Raw genomic sequence first — 15,232 nt, forward strand, 5'->3', positions numbered from 1 at the left:
TTCCCTCTAACTTGTATCAAATGCTTTTCTTAGGTCAATAAATATCCCCATCGTATATTTTTTCTCATCCATAGCACTTGTAATGTCCTCCATCAGGTCAGTAATGGCAAAGGATGTCGATCTTTTCGACCTAAAACCATATTGACAATCAGATAAGATTTTATGTTTGTCAATAAATGTGTCTAATCTGTTATTAAAGAGTTTTTCCAGAATTTTTGAAAATTGTGACAACAGAGAAATCGGTCTATAATTTGTGAGGTTGTGCTTATCACCAGATTTATACAGAGGAATAACCTTTGCTATTTTCATATTATTGGGGAACTGCCCAAGTCGAAACGACATATTAAAAATATGGGTTAATGGTTTGCATATCCCCTCAATTACCCACTTGACAGTTGTCATGGTGATACCATCACTATCACTGGATGTTTTGTTACCACATTTGTTCACTATCTCTATAATTTCCTTTTCAGCTATGGGCTTCAAAAACATTGAACTCATGTTCCTTTCGATTGTATTATTATTTATAGTGATGGATGTATCATCTGTACAAATGCCTCCTGCTAAACTAGGACCAACGTTCACAAAGAACCTGTTAAACTTTTCAACTACATCCTCCATTTTTAAATTAAATTGAGATGATATATGCAATAAAACTAGAAGAATAGAGTGGGGGATGTAATTTAATCCCAGTCTGTACCTGCCCACACAGTGAAATCACCTGTGCAGGCACCACAGCTGTGTGAGCACTGAATCATTAAACTCTCAGCCTCTTAAAGAATAACTAAACACCAGCAAAGGTGCTACAGACCGGAAACATTCAACAAGAAAGTGTAGTGATTTTTTTTTTTTTATATGTACTCTATGCTTAATTATTGACTTACAGTACAGGGAGTCTGCATCCAAGGTTCACCATCAATCTGCATGGGCAGGGATTTACTGGTTCTGCAAGTAACAACAAAATATAATACAATGAAACATCATGAAAAAATTATGAAAACATCAAATTCTGTATAACCAATCTACAGTTAAATACTATATAATAATAATCATTTTTATTCGCCAAGTATGTTACATCCACAAGGAATTTGTCTCCAGTACAGAACCAATCTGTGGCACAAACCAGTGGTGAAACTGTCCCTGCAGGGTGCTACTGTGGCCATCGGGAACAACTTGGGGTTCAGTGTCTTGCCCAAGGACACTGACATGTTGACTGCAGGTGCTGCAAATCAAACCTCCAACCTTCTAGGTGGAAGATGACCACTTTACCCCGAGCCACAGCCACCCCATATAATACTTCATACTAAATTTTCCATTCAGCATGAGTGTTCCTAAAAATAAATGTAACCGATTTTTGCTGCACAGTAGAGTAGTGGTCCACTTTAACGCTGACCTGATGGTCACAGAGGAGCACTGTGCTAGACGCCTTCCTGCACTCTTGAGACCGGTGTAGATCTGACCCATCTCCATGGCTCCTTCCAGTCCTACCACCTCCAGCAGCTGGTCAGACAGGTCTAAAACACAAAAAGATATCTTTAAACTAATGCACATAAAGTCCAGTCAACTGGACGTGATTGAAATTCACTTGATTATTAATTGTGTTTGTGTAATGACTGCCGATTATTGATTGATGCTGATTGGACAATGAAGATTCAAGCAAGCACGCATTGTGAGCATGAAAACAACATGTACAATATGTTCACTGATGTCCCCAAATGTCTTCGACTTTAAAACCACAAATTAAACCCAGAAACAAAAGGGAGGGAGAAGAGGAATCAAGGAACTAGAAACTGAAACTAGAACTAGAAACTGAGGGAAAATATGAAAACACTTCAGACTTTCCTTCTGCTTCTGAAATATTTAACATGCAGTTTTGAAAAAGGCAACAAGAATAACTACAGCTATTAATTAGATTGCACCAGCAATGCAAAGCAATCTTGTGATAATGTAATTATTAATTTCTCATCTGTTTTGCACTTATGAGCATTGATTTTGCCCCTGCTGGAAGCCCAGTGTCACGCAGGGCCCATCTGTTTCAGCGGCCCGCTCTGCCTCTGACTCTCCATTGACTCGTCCCTACTCAAATTAAGAAGCTGCTGCCTCGCTGTTGGGAGTATACAGACACTAATTGAAACTAAGACCCATTTTTAGGCACTTGGTGCATGCGAGCGAGTTAGCTCGCTGTCACCAGTGCTGCTCCGCCACTGTCATGTTATCAGAGCTGTGCTGGTTTCCTGAAGGAGTGTCCTGGGTAATGTTGCTGTTGTTGAGAGGTGTTGTTGCCGCTGCCGCGCTGTGATGTCCAGTTGTCACCATGGTGATGGACACGCGTCTGTCCCTATTTCAGTTCTGTGAGTACAGAGCTTTCCAGGGTCGAAGTGGAAGCGAGTGTGTACATACACAGCAGACCCCATGACACTGGGCTCTAAAGCTGCTCCTCCTCCCGTTAAGATCCCAAGTTGATGCAAACAGCTCACACAGGCCTGCACCGACACATAGGATTTCACCACGGTGATAGGACACCAAGTTAAATAAACCATTACTTATTAAAGCCAAGAGGTAAGGAACCATGCTGTAATGTTGCAAAGGGATTTTAAAATTTGTTTAAAATTAACCTACATTTCCATTATTTATGACAAACTCTTTTTAAAATTTATTCTCTCCTATTTTACTCAAGTGCAGACACACGCCTCCATTGACTTTATTGAATGAGAGCCAGACTATTGGTTAATTTCCACTTTTATTTTGAATCTCCTACCATTATTTATTATATTAGAGGTGCAAATGAAACCTCTGGAGCAGTAATCAAAAATATACTCTGCTAAATATAGAAATAAAGACATCATGTTTACTTCCCAGAGACAAACTGGGAGAAAAATGGAGTCAGCTATATGTTTACACAAGAAAATGGTTGAATTATTAACACAAGGTAAGCAGCCGCTGGCTAAAAATAAACCAAAACACCCCTTACCTAACCTAAAATCAACTGTGTATCTCATTTAAGTGAACAAAGTAATATTTGACTGTAATAAACACACACACACACACACGTGCACTGTGTTTTCATTCCTTGTGGGGACTTTACACTGACTTACATTCATTTCCTGTAGACTTATCCTAACCTTAACCATAACCACTACTTGCCTAACACCTAACACCTAAACCATGTTGTCACTCTAAAATTCAGAGATTTCCTTGTGGGGACCAGCTCCTGGTCCCCACAAGGATGCCCGAGTCCCCACAATGTGAGTGTGTTACCAGGTTTCGGTCCTCATGATGTAAGTAATACAAAGGCGCACACACACACACACACAGTGTGTGAGACAGTCATATGAATGAAATGTCTACATAGAAGATTCACAAAAGCATTGCTGTGGCTTTAATCTCCATGTGTTTCCATCAGAGTGGGATTAGAAACTGCATTTTGTCACTGTCAAAAAACTACCTGTCGAGGCCGGTGGCCGCACTGACACATGTGGAGCGACAGGGTGAAAGTGTAGGAATAAAAGAGAGACAGTGAGGGGAGTGGATCAGGACCAGCATCCGATCAGCTGAAAGTCAAGCTAAAGAGGAATGGCGGGAGGAGGAGGGAGGGTGCATGGAGGTCGATCCTCCAATGGAAGCTTCATGGGGCTTGTCATGGGGCATCAGTCCCAGGCATCAACCCGTCCACCCCCACATGGACCCCCCCTCACTCCCACCCTCCCCTACAAAACCTCAGTCCCATTCTAAATAATTCACTCCGTAGCCATTCCCTTCCACCTGAGGGGCTTGTCTCCTGGCGTCACCAGCGGGACGATTTAACAGCTCCCGAAAGGTCAGGGTTTTTTTTTAATCCCCCAGGCACCTCCACCCCCACACATACAGACACACTCAGCCACAAACACACACACAAAATAATCTCTGCCAACAGTTTGATCTGTGTGTTGTGCTCGGCAGTGCCCCCTCTGGGCTAATGCACCCCTGTGTTTACCTCTAAATATGCTGTTCTCTTGATCTGACAAGTTAGGCCACTCACCTTGAGGGCACCTTCTGCAAGGGCATGTACTCACAGACACAAAAGTGCACGCCCACACACACACATCAATATTGAAGCGTAATCAAACGGACACGAATACACAGAGGTGTAGTGGTACCAGTAACATACTCCCCACTCACACTAAGTGCTTTTCCAGGGTCAGACTGTGGACTTTTTTCAACCTCTATCACAGAAGTGATTTTTATTCAGGGATAAATGGAGTGTTCATTGTAGCAAAGTTGAGCTTTGAATTGGTTAACTAGCTCCCTCACAGTCTGCCCTCCTAACTACCACACTGAGCCTTCATCTGACAGTCACATTATACTGGTCCAAACCAATCCTCTCTCACCTCTCAAACAGTCCAAAATGCTGCTGCTTGCCTGCTGACAGGTACGTGTGAGCACTTTTGCACTGGTTACCAGTGGATTTTAGAATTAAATTTGAGATTCGTTTTACTTTTAAGGTGCTGCACAGGTTAGCTCTGAGTTATTGTATATTATGTATCTTATAAAGTGTTGTAGGCCCTAACCCTAACCCTCACGATCTCTTAGATCTACTGATCATTTGTTTCTGACAGTTCCAAAGTCACGGTTGAAAAGCAGGGATGATCGCACTTTTCCGATCATGTCCCCTAAACTTTCTCTTTAAATGTGTTGTCCTTTATTCAGTTTTTAGTTATTTTTTGGTACTTCTATTTTGTGTCTTATTTTAATCTCTGATGCCACTTATGTGTGCTGTTAAGAAGCACTTTGAAACATGTTTGGAAAAGTGCTATATAAATACATTTTATTATTATATTTTTATTATTACCATACTAGAGAAGCTACAAGACAAGTATCCCAATAGTGCTTATTTTGTTTGTATTGACTGAGCCATTTTCCTGTTTCTTCCACTCCCTTACTGTCCCCGCTGTGATTTATACTTTCTCTTCTTGTCACTGCCTTTCCAACTCACAAACATTTGACTTTTTGATCACAAGTAAACATTGTGAACATGAATTAGGAATGAACTTACTGTACCGTTTATTAACAGACATTGAGTTTTGAAGGCAAACAGCTACTGAAATCCAATGGAGACAAAACAATCAAATTTGTGAAAAAAAATTAATAAACCATCTTAGAAAACTTCACAGACGTCTGTTTTTTCATCAGTCTTGGCCGGTGAGCACTGCCACCATGTCTGGGGATCCTCACTGACTCAACATGTTTCAGGTCCGACACCCTACTTCACCCTAACACACCATCTCACCAGGAAACCTAAAAACATACTGTGCATCACATGACCAAGCAGGAGTTAGACATGACCGAGTCCCATCCCTCATGATCTCTTCACTACACTGGCTCCCAGTGTGTTTAGCATGCTAAACATTTGCACATTAGCATTAAACTCAAGTACAACGGAGGCTGATGGGGGTTAAATTATTTGCTCATAAACCATTGTATTGAATAATTTACAATTATGACCTGCTTGTAGCACAACTTTCACGGTAATTTATCCAGTAGTTGAGATAATTCACTGTTGGTCTGGCTGTCTAACATTTGCCACCTGTGCTAACATGGCTAAAAAAATAAAGCCTGGAACTCAATTTCTACCACTTATTTCTAAGAGCTCCTCCACTGCACCAGTTCCCACAGAGCAGCTGACTCATTCTGCTCTGTTCATTCATATATTGCCGTTGACGGGCTTCCTTTTGACGTAAATCGATTCAGGGTTATGCCCAACACCCCTTCAGTCCACTCCAATTAGATGAGTCTGTCCACTACATAGACCATTAACACACAAAAGACTGTTCCAAAGAGTGACAAGACTGTACTTCTTCTTTGCAAACAAGACCTGCTAGATATGATTCATCTTGTCATCTGTGAAATATTCATGCACTCTGGAAAAGTTTGGCCAAAAGTTTATTCGGTGGTCTGCCTGATAGGAGCAAGGCCACAGACAGCCTGTGATGTGAGCTTAGGGAAAACAGCCCGGTACACTGCACATTTACATTATTATTGTCAAACAGTGCAAGCCAACCATGATCTACAATATATGTAGGTTTGTGAAAATGCTTTTGGTGACTCACCAGTTACCTAATGCCTTGTTTTTTTGGCTTTTCAAAAACAATTTATAATGGCTTGTGCTTCAAACAGGAGTAAGAGTCCAGTGTAGCAGCTTGAAATGCTAATGTCAGCATGGTGCAGTGACAATGTTAACATACAGTTGTGTTTAACATGTTCATCTGAGTTTAACATTTACCAGTTAGCACCAAACAAGTATGGCTGAGGGTGATCACATAGGTCACCAGGAGATTATGTAGAACATTTCACTGCAGCACACCTGACACAGTTATTTCACTGAATAAATGAAAACTTTGGGGGTGCTAGATGAAAGATCAGGAGATCCCCAAAGTCATGGGCCAAAGTAGTTGACTTACCAACATTACCCACGCTGCAAGTGCAGCGTAAAACACAAACTCTGTTTTGAAACAGTACTGTACATTATGTAATGAGACATCTCCTATTGGATTTGTGCAGCCTAGTCTCACAGCATAATGTATAATAGCTATGTTGGTCCACAATGCAAAATGTAATAGTCTTACAATAAAGCCTCAATGCAATGTTTTTCTGGATCAAAAATTGTGACATGGGAATGTTCTGGTGGCGAAAAAGAAACACAATGGCTGACATTCCTTATACTTGGTTAAAGCAACTAGTACATGGTAAGGGAAAGCCACTTGGTTTGGTTAAAACATTCTCGGATGAAAAGCATAGCATTGCACAGGGGACCTGATCTCCAGTTTTCTGCATATAGGTCAGGTGTTTGTTGGACCCATCCATCCACCCAGTCACCACCTTCCTAGTGTTTTTTAACATTCTCTAGCCTTCAATGGATGCTAAAAGCTAGCTTCCCAATTCACACTCCAGTCTAATTGGTGGATGTAATGCACTACTTTGTTGTTTGCCAATGGCCACAAAACGCAAAGGAGAAGAACACAAAGAAGGGCATTGGGCTGCAATACTAAAATGTTTCCACATCACAGTTCTACAGCTGTTGACACCAATACATTATACACTGTGGATCAACATACTGCAGCTATTCATAATCACCTTTATTTGACCAAGTATGTTACACACAGGGCGCAACACTCTCACCGCTGCGGCCCGGGTTCGAATCAGGGTTGCGTCAGGAAGGGCATCCGGCGTAAAACGCGTGCCAAATGTCAACATGCGAGTCATCAGTGTGACGATTCGCTGTGGCAACCCCTAAACGGGAAAAAGCCGAAAGTGACTTTCTTTCTATGTTACACACAAGGAATTTGTTTCCGGTACAGAACCAAGGCAGCCATCTGCAGCACAAAGTCACACCGATGGCTCTAACCATTGGGGGCGAATTGGAGGTTTCAATGTCTTGCCCAAAGACACTTCGACTGCAGGCACCGTGATTCGAATCTGCAATCCTCTGGTTGGAAGACGACCGCTCTACCCACTGAACCATAGTCAACCCTATTCCACACTTTCTGGTGAGACTGGGCTGGTTTGTAGGTTGTACAGTGCCTTGCGAAAGTATTCGGCCCCCTTGAACTTTGCAACCTTTTGCCACATTTCAGGCTTCAAACATAAAGATATAAAACTGTAATTTTTTGTGAAGAATCAACAACAAGTGGGACACAATCATGAAGTGGAACGAAATTTATTGGATATTTCAAACTTTTTTAACAAATAAAAAACTGAAAAATTGGGCGTGCAAAATTATTCAACCCCCTTAAGTTAATACGTTGTAGCGCCACCTTTTGCTGCGATTACAGCTGTAAATCGCTTGGGGTATGTCTCTATCAGTTTTGCACATCGAGAGACTGAAATTTTTGCCCATGCCTCCTTGCAAAACAGCTCGAGCTCAGTGAGGTTGGATGGAGAGCATTTGTGAACAGCAGTTTTCAGTTCTTTCCACAGATTCTCGATGGGATTCAGGTCTGGACTTTGACTTGACCATTCTAACACCTGGATATGTTTATTTGGGAACCATTCCATTGTAGATTTTGCTTTATGTTTTGGATCATTGTCTTGTTGGAAGACAAATCTCCATCCCAGTCTCAGGTCTTTTGCAGACTCCATCAGGTTTCCTTCCAGAATGGTCCTGTATTTGGCTCCATCCATCTTCCCATCAATTTTAACCATCTTCCCTGTCCCTGCTGAAGAAAAGCAGGCCCAAAACATGATGCTGCCACCACCATGTTTGACAATGGGGATGGTGTGTTCAGGGTGATGAGCTGTGCTGCTTTTACGCCAAACATAACGTTTTGCATTGTTGCCAAAAAGTTCGATTTTGGTTTCATCTGACCAGAGCACCTTCTTCCACATGTTTGGTGTGTCTCCCAGGTGGCTTGTGGCAAACTTTAAACGACACTTTTTATGGATATCTTTAAGAAATGGCTTTCTTCTTGCCACTCTTCCATAAAGGCCAGATTTGTGCAGTATACGACTGATTGTTGTCCTATGGACAGAGTCTCCCACCTCAGCTGTAGATCTCTGCAGTTCATCCAGAGTGATCATGGGCCTCTTGGCTGCATCTCTGATCAGTCTTCTCCTTGTATGAGCTGAAAGTTTAGAGGGACGGCCAGGTCTTGGTAGATTTGCAGTGGTCTGATACTCCTTCCATTTCAATATTATCGCTTGCACAGTGCTCCTTGGGATGTTTAAAGCTTGGGAAATCTTTTTGTATCCAAATCCGGCTTTAAACTTCTCCACAACAGTATCTCGGACCTGCCTGGTGTGTTCCTTGTTCTTCATGATGCTCTCTGCGCTTTAAACAGACCTCTGAGACTATCACAGTGCAGGTGCATTTATACGGAGACTTGATTACACACAGGTGGATTCTATTTATCATCATTAGTCATTTAGGTCAACATTGGATCATTCAGAGATCCTCACTGAACTTCTGGAGAGAGTTTGCTGCACTGAAAGTAAAGGGGCTGAATAATTTTGCACGCCCAATTATTCAGTTTTTTATTTGTTAAAAAAGTTTGAAATATCCAATAAATTTCATTCCACTTGATGGGTTCGTTTACTGCAGAGACTGCAGGATTTATGCCAACAACCATAACAGTCATACATGTATTTAAACTCCTATGCTGTCAAGTTTACCTTGAACTGCAAACATCAGCTCTTTCGGGTCAACCACAGGTGTCCTTTTGTCTCTGCCCTTTTTGCCCCCCTTGCGGTGACCCCTCCTCTTCTTGCTCTTGCCCCAAAGGTTGGAGCCGCCGTGCATGCTGGGAATGTTGAGAATGGCAATTCCTTCCAAGGAGATGCTGCTGAGGTCCAGAGTAATACCATCACACTTTCAGAAAGAAGAAAGAAACAGAATTGGTCTAATCACACAGCTGTCATAATAGGTTAGCAATGAAAGATTCTGAGCTCAGTAATTCGCCTGACCTCTGAACTAATCAAAAGCTTGTAATGTGTACACGAACCCATCTCTTTGAACATCTGAGCCTCTCTCTCCATCTTAACATTTAAACCTGAATCTGCCTTTCTGTCTATGGTTGACATTGGTTCCTGTGTGAACTTAGATGGAGACAGAGAAACCAAACCCATGCCTTTATCTGAGCTTTAGCTTGTTACTTTGTCTGAGCATGAGTGTGAACTGCCTTAAATTTAAACTTGTTTCACTGACCCTGGACTTGCCTCTTTGCCTGAATCACAGTTTGGACCTGTCACTGTCTCTGAGCCTAAACTTGACATAATCACTGTAAGGCTGAGTATCAACCTTTCTGAGCCACAGCCTGTCTGTTTCAGCCTGAACTTAAACATGTTTCTCAATTTGAGCCTGGGTGTGAACTTGTTCTGCTGTCTTGGTCTAAACCTGTTGCTCCATCTGAGCCTGTTTTTCTGTCTGTGCCTAAATATGAATTTAGCTCAACCTGAGCCTGAACATTTCCTTTTGGTCTGAGGCTGAAGCTGAAACCAGAATGCACCAGAACCGTCTTCTGTCAGGTATTATGCTCTGAAAGTATAATTATAATAATGGATATTACACAAGTCTGGATTCGTCCTCACCTCCATACTGGCTCTACTCCATTAGGTACTTAACCAGCACTAATTAATAAAGGCCTTTGCACTGTGTGGATAACTCTGAGAAGGGGTAAGATGAACTGTACAGAAACCATCTTCATTATCACTCAATATCACACACAGCAGGGTCATGCAGGGCTAATTACCTATGTGTTTGAACTGAGGTTCAGTGACAAGCAGGTGGGGAGGTCCACAGATAGCCTGTACACGTTAACACTTGTCCGGGTAAATTTGGGCTATTCATGGAACAAGCACTAACCAGAATGTTTTTAAAAGGCACTGTTAATCTCACCAGCGAATTTATTGTATTGCATGTTCATATCGTCTAATCAAATATTCCTAATAACACGGAGAAAGTCTGACTGGTTGGGATTCACATAAAATAGTTGTTCAAAGGCAAATTTACAAAAGCGGGGACTTGAAAAGTATTTTCTTCTTGTACGTGTCTCTTCAAATGGAAAATGTGTGGTTTGACTTACCTCGACCTCCAGAAAGTCGTGGAGCTTCTTACATGTGGCCGAAAACGTCTCAGAAGTGCCGAACTCAAAGTACCACAGCTTATTCTTTGTTCTGAAAAAGACAAGACCACAGGGAACTGCAAAGGGACCAAGAACAGAGCAGGAGTGTTTTCTCCACATGTGAATCTGAATCTGGTGCTGTCATAGCACCTCTCTTCTCTGTCTAGTTCCCAGCATGCTGAGCCTATGGCCCAGAAACAGAGGACTCCTCTGTGAAGGTGTATTGTGTTTGGGAAAACATATCTTCTAAACTACACAGGAAATACACCTGTAATGTTTACTGTTGGCTAAAATCGTCCTGTCATTAATCTCCAAAGAATGCATAATGTGCTTCATTAATCACATACTGAAGCATGATGATGAGTCTGAAGCCAGTTAAAGAGGCATCTGAGGGAGCACATGGGGTGGCCGGTGTGAACCAATGCCCAACATTAAGGCCATGTGAGGGGTCTAACAGGCTAATTTACCTACCCCTGCAATTAACAGAGGACTGGGGTGCTGCTCCCTGGGCTTCCTACAGCACTCACTCCCATTGCTAAGGCTGATGATCAGCGACCTCACAGAGACGAGTCACCATCTGTCTGAATACTGCTCACACATTCTCTCATGACTACAAGAATCATCTTTATACTGTATTTTCCTGCAGTAGTGGTTATTTATTGTACTGCTTCTATTCTATATTATATTTTTATTAGTGAAGTGTGACATAATGAAGCAGCCTGTGTAATCATGCTGATCATGTAAACAGATACCAACAGTGCAATCCAGACTGGAATTTAAAAGGAAATGCCACATTTAACAACTGTATTTATCTGAGTAGCTGATTAGTGGGGTTACAGTATTTAAATTATTTTATTTCAATGATGAGCAAGCAAAGTGCATTAAGTTAGATGTAAATACTGACTGGCAGAAGTCTAGGTTGATGGGGTGAGCTATGGACAGGATCTTGTGTGCTTTAGTTTTGCTTAATTGGCCATGTGAGAAAACAGCATTCAAACTCTTTCCTTCTCAGTGACAGCTACAGTTTGATTGTCCAGAATCAGAACGTCACTTCCTCTTTGCTGCCAAAACAGGAGGTGCACAAACTGTACAATAAAAATTGCACATCAGTCCATGACAGCTCTGTTAAGTGTGCAGTATGAATCACACAAATATCACACACCGTCTTTTACTTTGTCAACTTGCTCTGTGGAACTACAAATGAAAATTAGCTTGAGGATAAACCTTGAGTAATACATGTACTTTGTATTGTCCCTGATAGCTCCCTTAGAGTCGACAATCATCATAGCCCCTCACAAAGCTAAAAATGTCTTTTAAAAGAAACATTTCAAAATGTTTGGGTGCTTGTATATGTAAAAACTAACTTTTTCCACACAGCCCTATGATTTACTCAGTGGAACATTTCCTCTCGACCTGGGGGGCAGGTATATAAATTACTCCTTAGTGCTTTCAGTGACAACAGACTGTGGTGAGCTTCACTGAGGGAGTTAACCCTTGTGTTCTGTTAAGGATCATAAATACTATAAGTTATGTTCATTTTAACTAGGACCGGTAATGTATTTAAAATCACAGAGCTTTTCTTTGAAAATGTTCTACTGGTAAAGGCATGATCACTGAGAGTGAGCCGATTCTGCTTTAGTTTATTCGTGTACATTTTTCCACAATTTCATTGAAAAGTCTGTAACAGGTCTGTGTTCATTTATTGACAAAAAGGATTTCAGGTTTATTCTATACTGAAGAACAGATTGTGAGAAGCTTTTGGTTCTTCCAAGAAACAACAGACAACAACACATAATTTATCTCAAAGCTTCAAGAACAAAAAACCCCTACAACAGTGCTGACATGCAGAATTGGGAACAGTAAAAAATAGTTTTCTCTTAGCTGGAGTCAAAGCACTACATGAAGGCCGTATTAGTATAAGCAGAGTAACAATCACTGAATTATTGATTTCCTCATTAGGACTTTTGTCAGGACCATTTAGCCACTTTATAAATGAGCTTTCATTAGAGTACTTGCAAGGTAGCCATTTATAATCTGCAACATAGTCAATAGCAGGATGGGACCAGAAGGAGGCAGGAGGGTGACAAGGCCATGCTGAGAGGCTTTACACAGTAACACATCCCCAGCATCATCAGTTTGTAGGCTCAGTAGTCCAGAGTGGAAACCCAGAAGAGCACATGAACACAAGCCTGGGTCATTTTGCAAACAAACAAATGAAGGTGGCTACTTCGAAGAACATATTCAAAACTAATGGCTGGCAAATGATGGAGAGGATGAGGACAGATATAGGCAATGCTCTTTGTTGCTTTGTTCAAGCAGGTTTTAGTTTGTTTTTCGTAAATTCAAGAGCCTTTGATATCTAAAGCCGTGTTTAGACTCAAAGGTGACACGATCGCATATATTAAAGATAAGTTGATGTGAAAGGTTGTAGATTCTCTCTAGGTGAGAGAAACTGAGGTGAAAACATCTGTACAAGCTGAAAATGTTTCAGCTTGAGAGAAAAGTTCACATTTATGCCACAGCTTCATAAATGTAGAGAGATGAAAAGGAAACAGGGAGAAGCTTAAGAAACCTGCCAACCTGTTTACAGGTCAAGGTGCTTTTGTTACAGCAAAACAAAAAGTTTCATCAGCTAATCTACTGGATATATCAAGATGTTTTATCATTCACCTGTTGGGCATATAATTGTTATCAGTTTAGATAAGAGTAAAAAAATCTCCTATACACCACTGACTCATCAAATTTTTCAGCACGACTACAGCTTCTGGTCTTTTCTTACAACAGAACCAAAGACCACCTGGCACAACTGGAACCAAACACAGGAAACTACTGTACATCCTCAGTAAGAACAGATACGGTAAAAGACTAACATCTGTCTGTCCTGTCGATTACCACTTACACTAACAAGTGCACCATGACAACAAATCACCTCATGTCCCTGCTCATTAGGTAATTAGGAGCATCTTATTGGCTGGATTAGATTGAAGAATGTTATCTACTGACTGACACTGAACGCTGACTAGTCAGCAGTGTCTTCAACAGTGGCCAGCTTGTCCTAGGATTAATACAGAGTCCATGTCAGTAAAATGATACATTTAAGGTACAGTAGATTAAGAGGACCTTTCTGTTTTCAGAGGAAAAGTGCTTCCACTGACAGACAGCGTTCTGTACCGTACATAGCAGATTTTCATTTCATGGACATGTATTGTGTGTTCTTTGACTGCGAAGTGAAGCTAAAGACAAATTTCCACAAGGTGGACAATAAAGTTATCCTAACCAAATTTCTCAGAGTCCACACTTCAAAGGCTTCTGCAGTGATTTTACCTGCACTATATCAATGCAAAGTGTACTGCAGTAATAACTAAGCGGTATGCATGTGAGTTCAGCTGTAGTAGTCGCAGCTGGTAGGCCAAAAGAAAACAGTGGCTCAGGTTTCTAGAGCCACTGAGGTGTCATTAATTTGCACAAACAAATCATTAAACAAAACAGAAAAACGAGAAGGCAAATACAAACTGTGCAGCTGAGGAAGAAAACACAAAGAACTTTAGAAAAACACATCTAACCAAAATAAAAAGAGGGAAAAAAAGCAAATGACAGACAGATGAGCTACACATCAGAAAGACAAATACACCTCAAACAGCCTGAATCTGAACAACACCGCCGTGTTCGTCAGGCCACCACTGCTTGGTCACCGTATTAGAGGATGTCAGAGGCGATAAGCTTCAGCGCAGCGTCACTGTCCTGAGGCCACAGCACCTTTTAGATGCACTTTCCCCTGGCCACACTGAACACCAAGCAGAGTACCATTGATTTTTTTCCCCTCTGACACTTAATCTAACCCACAATGATCTATGACCTTATTTTCACACTAATTTGTTCTTGATCAGAGGTGATAAATATCGCATTGACATAACCAGCTCTTTGTGCATCACATCAATGCACTGTTTTGTTTAACATGACACAGCCTAGAGCGCTTCGACTCCGACTGGCAGTTTGAGAAATGACCTGACTTGCTTCGTCTTGCCTTCAAGATGCAGCAAGCAGTTTGAAAAATGTATGTCTTTCTGTATGACTGCGCTGATTCCAAGGTGTTTTTTTTTAAAGCAAAAACTACTGTTAATAGTATAATATATCCAACATCTTTAGAAACAAATACAAAGCGCAGGGTGTGTGTGTGTGACCCACACATGTATCACATTTGAATGAAGGTGATCACTTTTTACACAATTTAAATGATTGTATTTCAGTGTGAGACAGTGTAACCTAAACCTTTTTTGTGTACATATATACACTGAACCAATCTAGGTTTACTGCTGCGTAGGCACACCTTTCTGGGGGGGGGGGTCACACTAGTCAAATAGTTCTGTTGTAGAAATTTGCTCCAAAACCTTCTTCTTCGTCTTAATGTGGAGAGTTGCTGTCGAAGCCTCCTGTGACCCACTGAATAGCGCTGACAGCAGTGCAGAGATATTAGTTTCTAAAATGTTTTGAGTGGGACTGACCTCTCTCACCAGTCAGAGATTTTCAGTTATTTCTGTCAGTTTTGTTGCATTCTCATTTCTTGCAATTTCATAACGACAAATATTTGAAGAGTGATGGAGCGTAGCAGATCATAGTAGAGCCTAGTGGAGCAGGGAAAG

At 41.3% G+C, this 15,232-nt stretch overlaps 1 protein-coding gene across 2 annotated transcripts in view; it reads right to left on the reverse strand.

Annotated features, from left to right (window-relative positions):
- dgkb (diacylglycerol kinase, beta) overlaps positions 1 to 15,232 on the reverse strand; it is a 66,021-nt gene that overhangs the window by 5,792 nt on the left and 44,997 nt on the right. For both annotated transcript variants that reach the window (XM_020615561.1, XM_020615560.1), the window contains 4 exons: positions 10,554 to 10,644; positions 9,145 to 9,340; positions 1,394 to 1,514; positions 885 to 945 (listed from right to left, as the gene is read on the reverse strand). In XM_020615561.1, coding sequence (XP_020471217.1) covers positions 885 to 945; positions 1,394 to 1,514; positions 9,145 to 9,340; positions 10,554 to 10,644 — 469 coding nt within the window. The remainder of the gene's footprint in view (positions 1 to 884; positions 946 to 1,393; positions 1,515 to 9,144; positions 9,341 to 10,553; positions 10,645 to 15,232) is intronic.

This window comes from Monopterus albus, unplaced genomic scaffold, assembly GCF_001952655.1.
Source record: "Monopterus albus unplaced genomic scaffold, M_albus_1.0 scaffold166.1, whole genome shotgun sequence".
Taxonomy (NCBI): domain Eukaryota; kingdom Metazoa; phylum Chordata; class Actinopteri; order Synbranchiformes; family Synbranchidae; genus Monopterus; species Monopterus albus.